This window comes from Mauremys reevesii, linkage group 8 (assembly GCF_016161935.1).
Source record: "Mauremys reevesii isolate NIE-2019 linkage group 8, ASM1616193v1, whole genome shotgun sequence".
NCBI lineage: Eukaryota > Metazoa > Chordata > Testudines > Geoemydidae > Mauremys > Mauremys reevesii.
The window spans coordinates 48,601,090-48,617,520 of NC_052630.1; the positions used below are offsets into that span (position 1 = coordinate 48,601,090).

General features: G+C 41.1%; 1 protein-coding gene across 6 annotated transcripts in view; it reads right to left on the minus strand.

Moving 5' to 3' along the window:
- RC3H1 (ring finger and CCCH-type domains 1) overlaps window positions 1-16,431 on the minus strand; it is a 104,661-nt gene that overhangs the window by 15,321 nt on the left and 72,909 nt on the right. For 3 of the 6 annotated variants that reach the window (XM_039484571.1, XM_039484573.1, XM_039484570.1), the window contains exons 8-14: window positions 14,287-14,405; window positions 12,454-12,566; window positions 8,416-8,697; window positions 7,897-8,108; window positions 5,728-6,110; window positions 4,141-4,305; window positions 1,878-2,048 (exon numbers count right to left, since the gene is read on the minus strand). In XM_039484571.1, the coding sequence (XP_039340505.1) occupies window positions 1,878-2,048; window positions 4,141-4,305; window positions 5,728-6,110; window positions 7,897-8,108; window positions 8,416-8,697; window positions 12,454-12,566; window positions 14,287-14,405 (1,445 nt within the window). The remainder of the gene's footprint in view (window positions 1-1,877; window positions 2,049-4,140; window positions 4,306-5,727; window positions 6,111-7,896; window positions 8,109-8,415; window positions 8,698-12,453; window positions 12,567-14,286; window positions 14,406-16,431) is intronic. The other 3 variants (XM_039484574.1, XM_039484572.1, XM_039484575.1) reach the window with 2 other exon arrangements.

Consider the following 16,431-nt stretch of genomic DNA (forward strand, 5'->3'; position numbering starts at 1 on the left):
TTCAGTGGAAGGGTGAAAGCAGTGAGGCAGCAAAGGCCCTATTTATTTATTCAGTATATGGCTCAGATGGAGGAATTTCCTTTGTGGTGATTAAAAGTAATCCCCCCTCTTCCCATCCACGAGACTGGATGACACACTGAAGGTGGAGGATATCTTGTCAGCCCCCCATCTGTGACTTGGTCTTTCTGGGTGGTGGAGGGAAGCAGGGGAGAAACTTAGGAGACCTGCAGGACAGCTCCCAAGTTCCATAGAGGGCTGTTGAAGTAGAAAGCAATTGCTTCATTTAGAATACCTCCTGCCACTTCCCAGACCTAGCAGTGGCAATTCTGCATGGTGAGAATGTGCAGGACAAACAAAATGGACCAGCTGCCCAAAGCTGCAGGGGAAAGGCATTTATGATGCTTCTTACCCTTCTTTTTCTGGGACTAAACCAATTTTGCCTTTCCCTAATCCACATAGCTCCATTAAGGTCAGAAAGATGGAGGGCAACTCAGCAGTGAAGCACCAGGTGCAGCTGCTTCCAGTAAGGCAGGAGAACAACCAGGGAAACTTGCCTGCATGCAGAGGAGGAGGAGGAGGAGCTGGTCAGAAAATCCTGTCAGTCAGACAGGTGGTAGCCAGATGACAGATGAGAACTCGTTCATACTGGTAGAAGCATATCACAGAATGATGATTTCTGAAAAGTAGTCTCATCCAGTTGTCTTTGTCCTAAGACAGGTCACCATGACATAGGACAGTGAAGGAATGAGGTGGGATATACAATAAAGGGGAGGAAACGGGAATTCTTCACAAAGAACATTCCTCCACCTCCCCGACCCCTTCTCAAAAAAAAAGAGAGCTGGCTTCTGTTTCATTTACAGACAGTCGCAATGGAGATGAGTTACAAATACACATTTTTCAAAAAGGCAAAAATATTAAGGTTGTGTGTGACCGCTTCAAGTTTACTAAATGCAAATTTCAGCACCTTCTGAATGTTTTTCTAACTAGGGGTCATGTGGAAATGCGGTGTTATTGCAAGATCCATGCCCTATTCTTCTTCCCTTGCAATCACTGGCTCCCAATAAATGTGATACCCCAGCAGGCATCTTCCTGGCGAAATCAGTCCTGCAGAAATATAGCACCACTGAGGCATGCCTGTTTGGGCCAGTTAATTCCTGTTCCCCTGCACCAGTACTGTGTTTTTAAATTAAATTTTTAAGAATTCTGATATCCTTTAAAGCAGAGCAATTCCAGTCAATAGCCGCTCTGGATTGTGTGAGAGAGAGAGAGGAATCAGAAAAATGCTGAAAAGGCACTCAGGACAGTAGCAGACTGCAGTATCATGGTATATTTGCAGCACTTCAGAGAAATATTTGAGGTGTTCTCTTGGTCCTGGACCCCAAAAAAGACTGTCAACTGAGCTAGCCCCCAAAGCAAAAAACCAACTAAACAGTGTTAACTTGAACCATGACCATAAAAGCACCCAAAATGTTTTTAAAACCCTCAGGTTTCTTCCATCTCAGTGAAGGAAACAAAAGGTGAGCAGCTCCAACTAATTAGAACTTACTACAAATAATTTCTGGACTCCAAATTAGTGTTGAGAAATTGATGACATAACATCATAGTATCTCTCTCACTAAGTGGCTTCAAGTCGGGTAGGAGCTATTAGTTTATACTTATACCCAGAACCAAGAGGACAAACAGATAAATAGAAATGATATTGTGGCTTTGGAACAATTTCTCGTTTTGAAAACAGAGCATTTTGATGCAACTGTAAAACTATCCCCGACTGTCAAATACATTTGGTCTGAGAAAGAGGCACATGCTGCAGTCTAGCTAATAAATAAAGGAGGTCCCTCACAATTTAACTTTTTTTGCATTCTTGCATCCCAACTTACCGCCATCTCTACACTCCCTGCTGCCACAACATCTTTGGGTTTTGCATCTTTGGTTCCAATGTAGGAGCCAATGGTGTCACACGACCAAGGAGAGTACTGGCTATAATCATTTCCTTTGTATTTCCCAGCTACCTTCAGGTCTTCATCCGAGTACTGTACAAAAACAAAAACCTGGTTCTGTAAGTAAAAGGCAGGAGGTGTATCGCAGGCATTGTTGACTCCTGTGACACAGTTCACTTCAAGCAAGATGCTGGCAGGTCTTCAACCAGATGTACTACAGGAAGCTGCAAACTTATATTTCATATTATTTGTGAAATTCAAATCACCTGGCTGGACTCCCAGTATTTAAAAAAAATAATAATAAAAAAAAGAGAGAAAGAAAGGAAGAAAATTGAGATATACCTATCTCATAGAACTGGAAGGGACCTTGAAAGGTCATCGAGTCCAGCCCCCTGCCTTCACTAGCAGGACCAAGTACTGCTTTTGCCCCAGATCCCTAAGTGGCCCCCTCAAGGATTAATCTCACAACCCTGGGTTTAGCAGGCCAATGCTCAAACCACTGAGCTACCCCTCCCCTCTTGCACAGCAAGAAGAGGTGACATTTTGACCTTGATCTAGTTGAAGACTTGCCTCATTACTTAATTCTATCCATATCAGGTGTAAATAAAGCCAAGCCTAGCAATGGTATTCCGGTCATTAACAGAGACATTCAAAACAATCTAATAGCGCCGCCACACATTAAAGCAGCAAGATCGCTCTCATGGCTGCATAAATAGATAACGAAGAAGCACTGATAGATCAGAGTTCTGATGGAGAACCAAGAACATTCTTCCCCAGATGTCACCATATGGACCTCCATAACTGGAGCACAAAGGTCTCCCTAAAATGTTTAATATAAGATCCTAGGAGATTTATTATTGTTCAGTACTGTGCTAACCTGTTAATCTACCCTTTCTTATCCTATAGGCTCATTTTAGCCTTTCAGAAGGTCATGATCAGTGAAAGAAACTCACTTCTTAACCTTGCATATTCCTTGTGGCATTACGCCCCATATTATTCATAGTAATATTACTGAGATATTGTTATGGCATATCTGATGCATTTTATGCAAGATGGGTCATAGGAGATATCATTGAAAAGGTTATGATTTACTGAATATGATTATCCTACTTGTATGCATATATCATATTGGTATCTGAAGTTAGGAATATTGTCTATACGTCTATTACAAATGCGTTTACACTGGAGAATGCCCACTAGGCAGAATGCACTTACTCTAGATGGATAGCTGGAAAGGACCATTAGGGAGAACAATAGGTCTTAGAAGAGGCTAATCTCCCACCCGGAGCCTTCCTGAGGATGCTACAAACATCCTTAGAGTCATGGCTGCTGTGTCCCTACAGAGGTATGAGATCAAGTCACTTGGTACTGGACTCCATCTTGGAATACCAGTGTTTTTCCACTGACTGGGCATGGGAACCAAAATGGGAGACAAAGGGTTCCCGCCATATGCAGAAGACATTTAAGGCATCATCATGGTTCTTCTCTGACTCCCTGCCCAATAAGATTTCTGGAAACACCTGAGAAACAAAGACTGGACGAGGGGAGAAGGGCTGAACCCAGGCTAGAGGGATTTCTAGCCTGTGAAAGGAATATCTGGGGTTTTAAGATGCAAGCAAGTGCAGCTTGCTCTCAAGAATCTCTGCAAACTACCTAAAACAATTAGGGTGACAATTTGCTGCTCATATCCAATCTCTTAATATATTAAAGGTTAGATTACCTAGCAAATAAACAAAAACACAGTCTGCTTTGATCTGTTTGCTATCCCTTACCAAACCACTTAAGATCTATCTTTTGTAGTTAATAAACTTGTTTTTGTTTTGTCTAAAACCAGTATGTGGAAATCATAACTGGGGGCAGAAAGTTATTGCATATCTTCTACACTGAGGGAGGGGGCAAATTTCATGAGCTTACACTGTGCAGTTGGAGTGGGTGCATGCCTTAGGAACTGGGAGGAGCCTTAGTTGAGTCTTCCTATGCAGAGCTGAACTCAGCATGTGTGTAGCTGCAGCTGCGTGTCCCTACCTGTATGTGCATTGGAGGGGCCTTGAGGGCCTGTCAAAGCAGTACAGTGTAAAGAAAGCCTAGGTGGGCTCAGTGGTATCCCAGTTCCAGGAGGCACCCCTGGGGGGAACCTGTCACACCCTTAAACTAATTTATGACCATATCGGCAACCCAAAAGCTTGGTTAAAAATAAGCTTACCTCCTCTGGGTGGAAGGGGTGAGTCAAAGTTGGTGACGGTGCAAAGGGAGGTGGGGAGATCACCTTCCTTTCTTCTAACTGGGCCATGATTTCCTTCCTTCGGCGATGAAGCTCATCCAGGCTGGGATGGGTTTGAGATGGAGGCGGAAGTGGGTTGTAAGTCTCCTAAAGTTATAATATAAACAACTTGTTGAGTAAACTTACGTAACACACAAAGCAGAGCATCACCACCCTACAAGAGGAAAAATGTAGTAAAAATATATATATATATATATATCTATCTATATATATCTATATATATATATCTAACACCAGAACACAGTTCATATTGTAAGAAAGGGGGGGGGAAATCAAAACAATTCTATTTGCAAGATACTTCTCTAAACATTTGCCTGAATTTAGTGCTCATTAAAGTTGTCCTGGAGACTGCAGCCTCTTATTCACAGAGAGTTCACATGGGTGATAATGCAAGCTTCCCTAGAAATACAGAACATACACAAGCTGCCAACACTGATTAGACCCCCATTAGTGCAGTGTGTTCTAGCTTTTTTGACCCTCAACCCACGGAAGGGCCAAACATTTGTCTTGCAAACCACACTCCTTTGTGGGTGGTGTGGAGTAGTTAGCTTTCAAGTGGCTGTGCACTCCAAGGTGGATAATGCCAAAGCTGTCATTCATCCTGGGGTACAGCAGCTGTACAACTCTGCAGGATATAACCGTACCTAGTTAATTAGGATATCTGGGGATATTGTATATCTTATAACAGAATTATACCACTTGAACAGATTTATCAGATCTCAGACTTGATGAAGCTACACACTGGGTAAACTGAAAAGTTTAAAATTCATTCATGGACCAGATAATGGGATACAGAGCCCTTAATCCCCACATCACTCATTTGAATCTAGCTATGTAGCAAGTGACTATTTTCATCAAGTGCTTATGGGCAGCAAATTTGGTCTTTCTAGTTTCCACTGGACTGATGTCCACACAAAACCATAACATACGGATACTCCAGTTGGCAATCCCAGTCAAGGGCCTAAATATAGAATGGTCATGAAAGCAGAATTCCTGGCCCATTCTGGAGGCAGTCTCTCCAGGTCAAGAGCGGGCAGTGCATGGAATCTCTCACATTACCATGTGCCCATGCTATATCTGCACTGTGTATAAAGAGAAGATGTCAGTTTCCATCCATGTCACAATCATGTCACTACACTTGAAATCAAAGAAGATTTAAGACACTTTCTTCAAATTTTATTTTGCCACAAAAGTCAGGGTTGAGCATTTCATGCGAACATATGACATTTCTTTACTTGAAATGATTTATATGGAACTATGTTCTTTCAGGAGTGACCAGCACCAATGCTCAGTTTTCATCAGTCACCATCAGGAATTTTAAAATTTGGCACAAGCTGTGCATGTGTGGGGGGGAAATAAGCTTTAGTGTCTCAGGAGTGAGTTTGGCATTTAATTCTCCTAAAAAGTGCTTCACCTCCCATCCTTCAGAAAGTGCCCAGTTCCCCAAAATTAAAATGCCCTTAACGTTCTTTCTCTGAGAAAACTACATAAGTATATAGAAAACCGTACTCTGTGGTATGGTCTGATCGGATTGAGATGTGGACCCACGGGATAATAACCCTCCACTTGCTGGTATCTGTCTCTGGATTCAGGTACGTAGGGAGGTGCAGCTCCACGTGGAATGTCAATGGGCACAGGGCTTCCTCGGACAATCTCTTCCCGCTGGTATGGTTGGGCAGAAGGGTACACACGCCGGCTCTCATAATGTGGGTACATAGGTTGTCCCATGGGAGGATACTGCTGTGGCTGTGTGCTGTACTGCGAATTCACCAGACGATCCTGAAGGTAGGGTGGGTAATGGTCTAAGTAAGGACCACCAGGTTCAGGAGCAGATGGTGGAGGTCGGACAAAACGAGACACGCACTGTGAGGATGGAGTAGGATAGTACACACCTGAATTTATGTAACAAGGATACAAAAAGTCAGTACATGATTGGACATATCAATTCACCACAATTTATTCTTAGAAATTTCAGTCTACAACTGTCTTGAAAAGTGGCATCAGTAGGTCATTTCTTGACCCCCCCCCCCCACACACACACCTGTCATCTTAGTGCTATAAATAATAGATTTTCATATAGGAAAAAGTCATCATAAATCAGCCACAAGACATTTGAGAATGCACAGGTTGATCTAGAGCCCAGGGAGTGAAGTTTAAATTAACCAAACCAGCCAGTATGGCTGGAGACAAGCCACAGCAGCTGGAGATTGAGTCCAGCACAGGTGAGAAGGTGCAGCCTGCTCTCTTCAGCCTAGACCACAACTGGGCCCAAAGACTATAATTCCCACAACTTTGCAGAAGGAACTCATTAGGTGTCCCTCCAAGTTCACATGAATGATCCTGCCAGTCAATGACTAGCACTTTTCTGGGCACAAGTAGCCTGAGTAACATTTTTCAAGAAGCTTTGGAGAGAGGCGCTTAAAGAGGAGGAAATGCAGCACAGTTGGTGGCTGACCAGGGAGGAGAACAGATCTCCAGTCCCCAGCCGCTGGAGGAAAGGCTGACTGAAAGCAGGAGCGCCTCAGATGGCTGCTGCTCACTAGCCTCACCCTGAAGGAAGGGCCCAAGGCAGACTGCCCTTTTGTGCGGATTATTCTGCTGTATGTGTCTTTGAACTCAGTTGAGGGTCCATAAAACTCGACAAAAGCACCCCAGCAGGAAAGAGCCTTTCCACAATCATGGGATAATTGTGCGTGTTAATTCTCCCTTTTTCTGTTAATTGACAATGCTGGAAGGGCTGGAATATCTACGGCTAAAATGGAGGGTGGAGCCTTTTAGGACTGGAACTGGTAAGGGGAAAAAAAACCCCTGGACTTTACAGAGCAGTGTCCCATATGTAAACAAAGGGGTCATTGTCAAATGGATTACTCAGATTTCCCATTTGTACATGAAGTAAAATATTATACATTTTAATTTGTTGCTCTGGGTATATTGCTTTTATTCTTCCTTCTCTTTCCCCTCACACTAATTTCTCCTTCCTTATTTCTATTTCTCCTCGGCCTGACTCAAGTTCAATCATGAAAATCCTCTCTTCAAAGGAATACTTCCTTCTCTTATCCTTACCATCCCCATCATTCTCTTCCTCCTCCAGAACTGCCCTTTTGTTCTCTTTTCTAAACTATTCCTATGTCTTCCACTCCTTGTCCAAATTCATCGTTCTCTGGTGCAAACATTTCTGCAGCAGCCATGAACCTTTCATCTGAGTACCTCAAAATATTTTAACATCAATGAAGTCTTATAAATATCCTGACTGGGAAGTTACTGCTGTTCCCATTTTCCACGATACCTTGTGATCTTCATTTCATCTCATCCACTTTTTTAATGTGACAAAAGAGACTTATGATGCTGGATGAGTGCAAACTTAACAAAAACCCAGAAGAGCGAGTTCTCATTTAATGGCACAAAATCCCCTCTGGATGTGACTGGCTGAATGCTATCACATAAGAAATTTATTACTTAGACTGAAAGAAAACTCTACCACTAAAGTACACCTTTTCTCCATGCTGGACTTCCATTTTACTATGCTGTTAGCACATCAAGCATTTATCCTTCATGCTCCCACAGGAAAACCCAAAATTGAGGAGGTTAAATAAATCACTGGTGAGTGCGGGAGCACAGGCACAGAATCAATTGGGGGGCGGGGGGGGGGGGAACGACAACTGACCCCAACACACTTACCTTGTGGATAAGGTGATGGCTCAAATGGTGGGGCAGATCCTCTAGGTTCCTGATAAAACATATTTCCTTGTTGAGCAGGATACAACTGTGACCCTCGTGGTACAATTTGGAGTTGCTTGGACGTTGTGAGCAGGTCTGTAGGTCCTCTCGGGGGCACAGGGTGGGGGTTCACTGGTAAGGCAGAAATAGAGCTCTTGGGGACAGACTCCAGCCTAAAGTAGAAGGAAGACATCAATAATGATCAGGCCACATCGTACAGCTTGATGTGCTTTCAATACTGAACATGTCTAAACATTGTATGATTTCAAAGGTGTATCTTTTGATGGCTCTCACCAATTTTCCTTATAAAAAGCAGGAAGTAAAGCATCTTTTTTTTTCCCTAGGCCATTTTTAATCACTAAAGGTGCAAGGCAAGATAATTGTTGTTTCATTTCTAGAATGGATTTACTGTCCCTTATATTTCCTCCATCACACATTTACACAAATGACACTTCGAACAATAGTTAGGAAGATCCGTACAAGTCAGGAGGGGATCCAGGGGCACTGCTGCTAAGGTGGTCGATCTTCCCTGGCTTCAGAGCAGAATCATAGCCGGAGTCGGTCCCTCGGGAGATAAGCTGCGTCCCTGTGCTGACCGTAGACACAATCCCATTCGACAAGGCAGAGGATTTTCTACTGGGCAAGTCCACTGCCCCTTCATCCGAGAGGATAGCTGCTGAAGGCAGGCCCACCTCATTTAGCTGGCCCAAGGAGGCACTCAGGGGTCTTCTGGGAACCAGGCGTTTGTTCATTTTACGAAATCTTCAGAAAAAGAAATCACACACCAAAAAATGAAACAAGAAACTAGAAGGAGTTGGGTTTCAAGATTTTTCATATAGGTGCTACAGAAAGAGCTTCAATTTTTAATTCAAGCTTCTTGAAGCTTTGCCAGAAATTTATTGCTAATATCTGGCAGACTGGAGTTTCTTGGTGCTATTTGAACAAAACGTTAGCAAAATGTTTTCTTTCAGAAGAATGAGTATGTATACTACATATTCAGCAAAGATTATGTGCCTATATTAAGATGCAAAATAAGTTGTAATGCAATATTAAGGATGGTTTTTGTTTTTTTTTAAATGACAAAGAGTTCCAGGGATTTCAGAGTTAAGATTCCCACAGTAAACTTAACTTGGTTCTCTCCTTGCATATATACACATTACAATAATAGGGTCTTCATTTACATGGGAACAACATACATTCAGGTGTTCAAAATACTACATCTGTGCAGTTAGGGTTTTAGGAAAAGGGTCACAATAGACAGTATACAATCTAGTATATTTACACAGCATTACTGAATGAAAAAAAAATACAGGGGACGAAAACATTCTCTTCTATCCTACTATTTGCTTAATAGGTCACTTCACTCAGTGTTGTGTGATCACATTTTGTTTTAGAACATTTGCAATACATGCTGAGAGACCTAAGCGCATGCACAATATTCAACACATAAATTTGCACTGCAAAATAAACTGAGTGTTTTCTTAAGATTCAAAGATAAAAATTCAATCCTCCCCATCCTCAAATAAATCTAACTCCACCTCCTCTGGCAAAAGCCTGAGCAAATATGAGCTTTATAACGTGCCCTGCGAAAAACAGCAGACTAGAGCTCTGTTGGACCAGGCCGGAGAGCGAATTTCAGGTGAATGCCCATTACTCAAGATGTCCTGGCATCTGCTCAGTTATTAAAATCTGGAGGTGTGTTAGCTTAAACACAACAACTGGTCTCTACTATTGGGACTGAACAATAAGAATTTCCTACAAAGGCAGACTCCAAAACTTAAAGGATTTTATAAATCAAAACCAGCACCTTGAATTGCACCCAAAAGCAAAATCAGAAGCTAATGCAGACCGAACACTGCAGCCAAGATTGCAAGAAAGGCCACTAAAAAAAAGTGGACAGCTGCATTCTGCACTCGTGAGTTTTCTGAGAGGTCTTCAGATGTAGGTACAAGCACAGCACAACAGTAATCCAATCTAGATGTGATAAAGGCACAGGTAGTGCATGTGAAGTTTGCATTGAGAGGAACAATTGTTGTTTTGCCATGCTTAGATTAAAAAAAAAAGCACTGTTTGTTGTTACTACTAATCCATTCAAAAGCAGGTGAGGATCCATCAGGACTGAAAGAATGCACAGCAAACTAACAGAAGCAGGCCCAAACCCTTCTAATCAAGGGAACATACATCAACTTTTCCATCTCCCCTGGCTGTAACTCAACCCTCTGCCAGCCAGCATCATGAAGGTCTCATCTGGGTTAAACTTCAGCCAGACAGCCCCAATTTCATCTAGACAGGGAATGTAGAGTGCACATCATTTGGATATGATGAAAAGGAGCTGTAGAACAGTCTCATTAGCACACAAAGCACTGCAGGCTGAAACACCACATGTTCCCAACAGTCTCACTCATATTCAACAAAACGTGACAGAATGGATCCTTGTGGCACTCCATATGAGAAAGCCTTCAAGAAGAATAGCAGTTGCACAATATCACTCTCTGGTGGTATTTTTTTCGCTCAGAGGAAAAAGCCATTCAGGCAGTTCCATGAATCCCTGTTGTAGTCTGCAAATATACCAAGCCTCAAAGGCAGCTAATATATGTGAAACATGGACACTTGGTCTTTGCATATTGCCAGAGAGGATAATCCACCAATGAAACCAGGGTGCTGACTATCTCATAAGTAGTTGTGAAACCAAATTTGGAATGGGCCCACAGAAGCCGGAGGACTCCAGGCATTACCGGAGCTGCTTCACTACAACTTTCCTCTAAAAAGGAAGGCTACACAGGAGCCAGTTACTTGAGCAGGTCTCTAGCAAGAGTTCATTTAAGATATGCTGACACCTTGCTTCTCTCTTTTAGGAAAGCACTGACCCTCTAATACCAATAATGAATCAAATAGCTCTTCACTGGAGTTCAGCCGAAGGGAAAGGCACAGATCAGAAACACAGTTCAAAGTTCTCCAGCCACCTTTAGAACTTCAGTGAGCACACAATTTGAAACTCGAGATGACATTTTCCCCCTCCCAAAACAGAACTACTGCCACTGAAGCTGCCAAATGAGTCTGGATACATTAGACCTCATCTTCAAAACAGCTGGAAAAAACAGCACATATACTCAACTCTTTCAGAGCCGAGGTAACCTGTATTCACCAGAACACCATCTGTCTAGAACAGCTTTTCCAATCAGTACTTTATGGACACCGCAGTGAAGGAAAAGAAAACGGTTTCCATCACAATGATGGCATAAGACTTTTACTAATTGTGTGTCATAGCTGATCAACCAACATGAGATATCTACATCCGGGTACTTCAGCCTCTTCCCTGTTTCATCTATCAAAGTTCATCTATATACCATGACCACCTGTGAGGATGACAGGTAGAGCCATGGTTAGGAGTAGAGAAGAACACAGTTGAAGACAAAAGATAATTATGTTCCAAACTATGAGTACGGTATTCTATCAAGCTGTAAAAGCATCCCCTCCCAAAGAGATCTTATTCTAACGTATAAAAGAGGGCACAATTGTGGTTCATTAATTTTATGAAATCAAAATGTGGCACTGTTTTTTTTCTTTTTTAATTTTAAAAAAAGAGAAGATTAAAACATGACCATGAAGTAACATTTCTGAATATCTGAACTGGTATTCTTCCAAGTTAAAAAAGGTAACCGTTCACTGAGAACACTCATGAGTAATTTCAGCCCAAAAACGCAAAAATTGAGAAATTATAAACCATATAAAATATAAATTTTGAACTACAGAATGAAATTCTATTCTTCTTTAAAAGCATCACTGCTGCTTAGCTTTTAAAAAGTTTAAAAAAAAAATCTACAACACACAAACCAGATAGACACAACTCTGCTCTTTCAAACATTCAGCTCTCTCTAAAACTACAGCTTCTATCATTTATTTATCCCAGGATTCACTTGCACAGATGGCATTTCATTATGTTGTAATATTAGCTTTCATGGTTTACAAGCCATTGTGTAAATGACAAGTTCAAAAGAGTTACTGTTGCAAGGAGAGAGCTCTGAGCAGGGTTAACCCTGAGTTTCAAGCTCTTCAAGGTGGTGTAAAGGCTTGAGGTACAAGACCAAGAAAGTGCTGAAGATTTGAAGAATTACCAGCTCCAACCTACCTCTCTCACCTGACTATAAAATTGAGGTAACAAGAAAAACACTTGGGAACAGTCAAAGCAGTACACTTTGGAAGTATGTTTAAAATCAGGAACAAAAACAATGCACTATGTATGCTTGCTACATGATTTTCAACTGTTCACAGCTTTATTACTGCCAAACAAGGCAAAACCTGAATTCTACATTCAGAACTATGTATATGTCAAGCTCAAAATCTTAAAAGAAAGCCTGCTGATTGAGAGTTTAAGAAAGCATCGGAAAAACTTCTTAACTGGTAGAACACACCCGCTCACCCCCTTCCTCATTCTTAGAATTGTGATAAATGGCTTCCATTGCTAATGGCAGGGGGAAAAAGGCAAAGAAAGGTTTTCACTATACAAGGCACTCTTACTTTTCCAATTCTTCCTGCGAGTGTGCGAAGGTGCAGCTGGCTCCACGGGGACACCCTCCTCTCTGCTTCATGTCTCGGCACATGTATGTCTTATACTTGCTGTGTTGAGGAGGCTATGAAGAGTAAAGACAACAAAATAAGGCACTTGAGTATAAATTAATGCACATAATTAACCAAGAGGGTACTTTAGACTACCATGCTCGCAATAAAATAGGATGTTCAAAGTGAATAATTATTGACAAACTTTATTCAGAGACGACCGCAAGCTAGATGAGCAATTGAAGGAGTTGTGTGTATATGATAATTTGATACAACTGTACACTGTACTCAGAATTAGGTACTATGTCAGCAGATCCAGTGCCAGATTTAAATGGCTCATCCATACCAGTGATTACATAAGCAAAACTATTTACTGAGGCTGGATTGGAACAGCCTGTGGGTTCAGATAACAAATAAGTGGGGACAAAACATTACTGGTAGTTCTGAAAGCAGCTTGGTGTCTCTCTCTACATTATAAAAAAAACACTTAGTAATCACAAATTGAATGTTGGGGCTAAAACACCATAAGATACTGTGGAAGCTACCATCACTGAAGCGAGCCAGAATTTCACACTGAGGGCAGAAAACATGCTAAATTAACACCTATACCCAAATACCTAACTGATTTTCATGTTAATCTACATTAATCTGAGTTTGCCTGCTAAGTAAAAATGGCCATTTTAGGGTAAGGAAAAGGGTTCTTCAAAGCCTGCAGAAAATTCATCAAGCTGTTCTTGAGTTACAGATTAACAAGTTATCCCATACTTGAAATTTTACCAGTTAAAAACACTTTAGTCTCCCTCCATCTCAAAATGGCCTATTACTACCCCCTTTGAACTTCACATATTGGTTACGTCTCACTGACAATTTCTGTGCTGGCTGTATCTGAACAACATAGTAGTTAATAAATAAAATTAAATTTGTGTGAGAGAACATTTTGGGAGCCAATCTTGGTCCCACGCAGGTCAGTGGGATTTTGTATTTCCCCATCACCACTATTTACAACAATGGGAACTGAACAGTGCATTGTGTATGTGAGCATGTTGCCCTCTACTGGCCAGTTGCACATAAGAAAAAAAGGAAGGAAATTTCTATCAGAAATGAGCAACCAGAGCTCTGCTAGCTAAGTGGCACAGGCCTGTTTTTTGGGATGTAGGAGGATTTGGTGTCTTGTCCCAGCTGTGCACAAAAAACTATGGATAAGTGATGGCTTCCACACATTAAGGCTGCAGTTACAATCCCATTCTAATGCTAATTTTGATCCTCCTTGCAGCTCCTTGCTTTAAAGACTACTAGGTTTGGTTATGTGATAGGTAACAACGTTCTTTAGCTACCTCAATTAGTTCTTGAAACAAAGATTTTCAGTTTGGGGATTTATAATAGCACTTCACTCGAGTCCCAAATGTTTAAGCTTTACAGAACCATTACAAGCAATAAGTACAGGTATTGCGTCCCTGAGAAGGTGCCATCTCATGTGTGAAATATGCCAGTTTTAAAAAAAGCAACTTTGGCACAAAGATTTTTTTTGGAAGGGGGTTTGCCTATTGATTTCCCTGTAGCTTCAGAAGGATTAGATTTTCTTTTCTTCCTGATCTACTGTACAAGATGCGAGAGATGATTGCCTGCTAAGGAGAATACTAACTAGGCACTACAGTCAGACTCCCAAACTAGTTTTATTGAAGTATATTTGAAGCCAGGTCTCCAGAAGTGACATACAAATAAATCCATGCCACTTGCTCCAAACAAAGTTTAGAGGCTAATAGTTTCCCAGATTCCTAATACTCCAGTCTTTACCTGCTGCTGATCTGTTCCTTTCTTGCTGTGATTCTGGATGTAATCAACTAGTCCATGTACCACTGTCCTCACAGCAACTAATCCATTTTCTAGTTGTTCCCATGTTGGGGGTGGGGCATCTGCAGCATTCACAAGAAACAGAAAATGTCTTACAATTAAAATTAAGATGTTTCCACAACTAGTTATCAAGAATATTTCAATTTAAAAAACCCCAAACACACAAAAATCTAAGTAGCAAGCCTCAAGGAGAGCCTTACCAGGAATCAACCAAAAAAAACACCAAACAAAAAAACCCTCACAGTCTCAGTATTGATCATTTAAAGAACAAAATTTACAACATCAGAGAATTGAGCTGCACAAGAAGCTACATAAATCAGCAAGCCAGTATCTGGCATGTTTGAAAAAAAAAATTCAGGCAACACTGGTGTTTTAGTTCCTAGTTCACAGCTTTGAGAGACTGACAAGCAAAATCATTGCACATATTTTGATTTTGACAGTATTCTAGAAACTTGACAAGAGCACAAGTCTTTTGCACAGAAAACACTATCAAATTCTTTGTTTTCACATCACTCTTTTGTACAATGCTGCACCAAAAACATATTGGTTAATCTAAGTCTGACAGAACAGCTCTGACGTACATTAGTGTTTTGTGGATTGTTTTTGGAAGCAAGGTCTTATCTGCAGGACAGGCCCTGTCCTCCAGCTGCATCATACCTCCGCAAGGCCCTATATCACACAGACATTATTTTAGGCAATATTCTCTACAAAGGCCATCAACATTAGATCAGAGGTTCCCAACCTTTTTTTATTGAGTACACCCTTCTAGATCCACCTGCATACTCCTACCCTTCTCATCATGGATATTTTGTATTCTTAACACTACTGCTCTTTAGCCATTTGTTCATATTTCACTGTTACATACAAATATAGTTATAGTGCAATGTATACAACCAGAAAAAACACCAAAACACAATATCCTGATTAAGTTCTGATTTCAGTTAGACTGGACAGTTGCTGGGCAACTGAACCCGCGCTGTACGGTGAATGGAGGTGAGGGCTCTGTACATCAGTGTCCTCATTGGTACATCTTGAAGTAAATTAACTACAGCAGAACCTCAGTTATGAACACCAGAATTACGAACTGACCAGTCAACACACACCTCATTTGGAATTGGAAGTATGCAATCAGGCAGAAGCAGAGACGGAAAAAAAGCAAATGCAGTACAGTACTGTGTTAAACGTAAACTACTAAAAAATAAAGGGAAAGTTAAAGAAGATTTGACAAGGTAAGGAAACTCTGCTTGTGTCACTTAAATTAAGATGGTTAAAAGCAGCATTTTTCTTCCGCATAGTAAAGTTTCAAAGCTGTATTAAGTCAATGTTCTGTTGTAAACTTTTGAAAGAACAACTTTTCTATCAGAGTTATGAACATTTCAGATACAAACAACCTCCATTTCTAGTGTTCATAAGTGAGGTTCTATTATATTGTATTTTATATAAAATTCCCACAATTTTAAAGCTTCGTCTGAGTAGCCTATTAGGAAAATGCAATAAGTTAATAAATTAAAAAAATCCACCATTACATAGTTTTTCCTGCATTATTCTTCTTCCTCCCCCTGCCCCTTGAGACATCTCACGAACCCCCTGGGATACACTTACTGAAGTTTGGGAACCCTGTCCTAGACCATCTAGAGGGGCACTCATTGTAAAACACAAGTCACTCTCCCCCCTCCCCTCCCCACAATGTGAAACAACACAACTCCACAACTGAACCACTATTTAATACATGACAGAATCAGTAACTATAGGGCCATCAGCCAGAACAGAAATTTTTTTATCTGGTTGATTTCTCTTCCAGTTATTAAACCTAATCCAACAGAAGATAATACCACTGGGCGTGCACGCACGCGCACCCCACCTTGAATCAGTGAATCTCAAAATGCTCTATATACACTGAGTCTCAAAATCTTGTAACATAGTTAAATTAAAGATTTAATGGGTGTAATGACGTTTACCAGACACCTGCTACCTAGTTAGTTTATGAAAAATTTAAGCTGGGTACAGGCACATCATTAAGATGAGATGTCCAGATCCATTGAAGACTGGGGAAAGGGAGGGGCACAGATGACTCCATCTTCTATAATC